This window comes from Orycteropus afer, unplaced genomic scaffold (genome assembly GCF_000298275.1).
Source record: "Orycteropus afer afer isolate SDZICR_OR568_19922 unplaced genomic scaffold, OryAfe1.0 scaffold00234, whole genome shotgun sequence".
NCBI classification, from domain to species: Eukaryota; Metazoa; Chordata; class Mammalia; order Tubulidentata; family Orycteropodidae; genus Orycteropus; species Orycteropus afer.
The window spans coordinates 1,181,770-1,182,377 of record NW_006921821.1 but is presented as its reverse complement, the minus strand read 5'-3'; the positions used below and the strand labels follow the sequence as shown (position 1 = coordinate 1,182,377).

The 608-nt window shown below is 73.8% G+C and overlaps 1 protein-coding gene across 1 annotated transcript in view; it reads left to right on the top strand.

Moving 5' to 3' along the window:
• Positions 1-261: 261 nt before the first annotated feature.
• The window catches only part of MTCL1 (microtubule crosslinking factor 1), a 235,857-nt gene continuing 235,510 nt past the window's right edge, over positions 262-608 (top strand). The window contains 1 exon segment of the mRNA XM_042782073.1: positions 262-608. This exon segment is cut by the window's right edge and continues 13 nt beyond it. Coding sequence (XP_042638007.1) covers positions 262-608 — 347 coding nt within the window.

The window sequence follows — 608 nt, the reverse complement described above, 5'->3', positions numbered from 1 at the left end:
GGCGGCCAGACCCGCGAGACTGGAGCGCTGCTTCTAGAAGATGCGAGCGGCAAAACTTGACCTGCGGTGATCTGAACCAGGGGAGAGCTAGGCGGGCGGTGGCGGCGAGCCCTCGGGGACCGTAAAGCCGGGTGTGAGGGTGAGGGCGGTAGCGGCGCAGGGGCTGGGGGCAGAAGTGATGCAAGTGTGTCGGGGGAAGCTGCCCGCTGCCTCCAGGAACATCTGCCGCTGGCGCCGCTGCGCGCAGCCGGGGACCCGGCCATGGAGGGGCTGAACGGCCCCGCGGGCGGTGGCGCCCCGGACGCGAAGCCTCAGCCGCCGGGTCAGCACCACCGCCACCACCACCTCCACCCGCTGGCCGAGAAGAAGCGGCTGCACCGCGCACCCTCGCCCGCCAGACCCTTCCTCAAGGACTTTCTAGTTCGGCCGGTGGCGCCCGGCCCTGCCACCTCAACCTCGGCCCGGCCTCCTGCTCCCGCCGCCCCGCGCTCGCCCGGTCTCGCCGGTAAGGCGCCGTCCTCGCCCGGGTCCCTGGCCGCGCCGGGTCGCCTCTCTCGGCGCGGCGGCGGCAGCACTCCGGGCGCGAAAGACAAGCCGCCGGCGGGTAC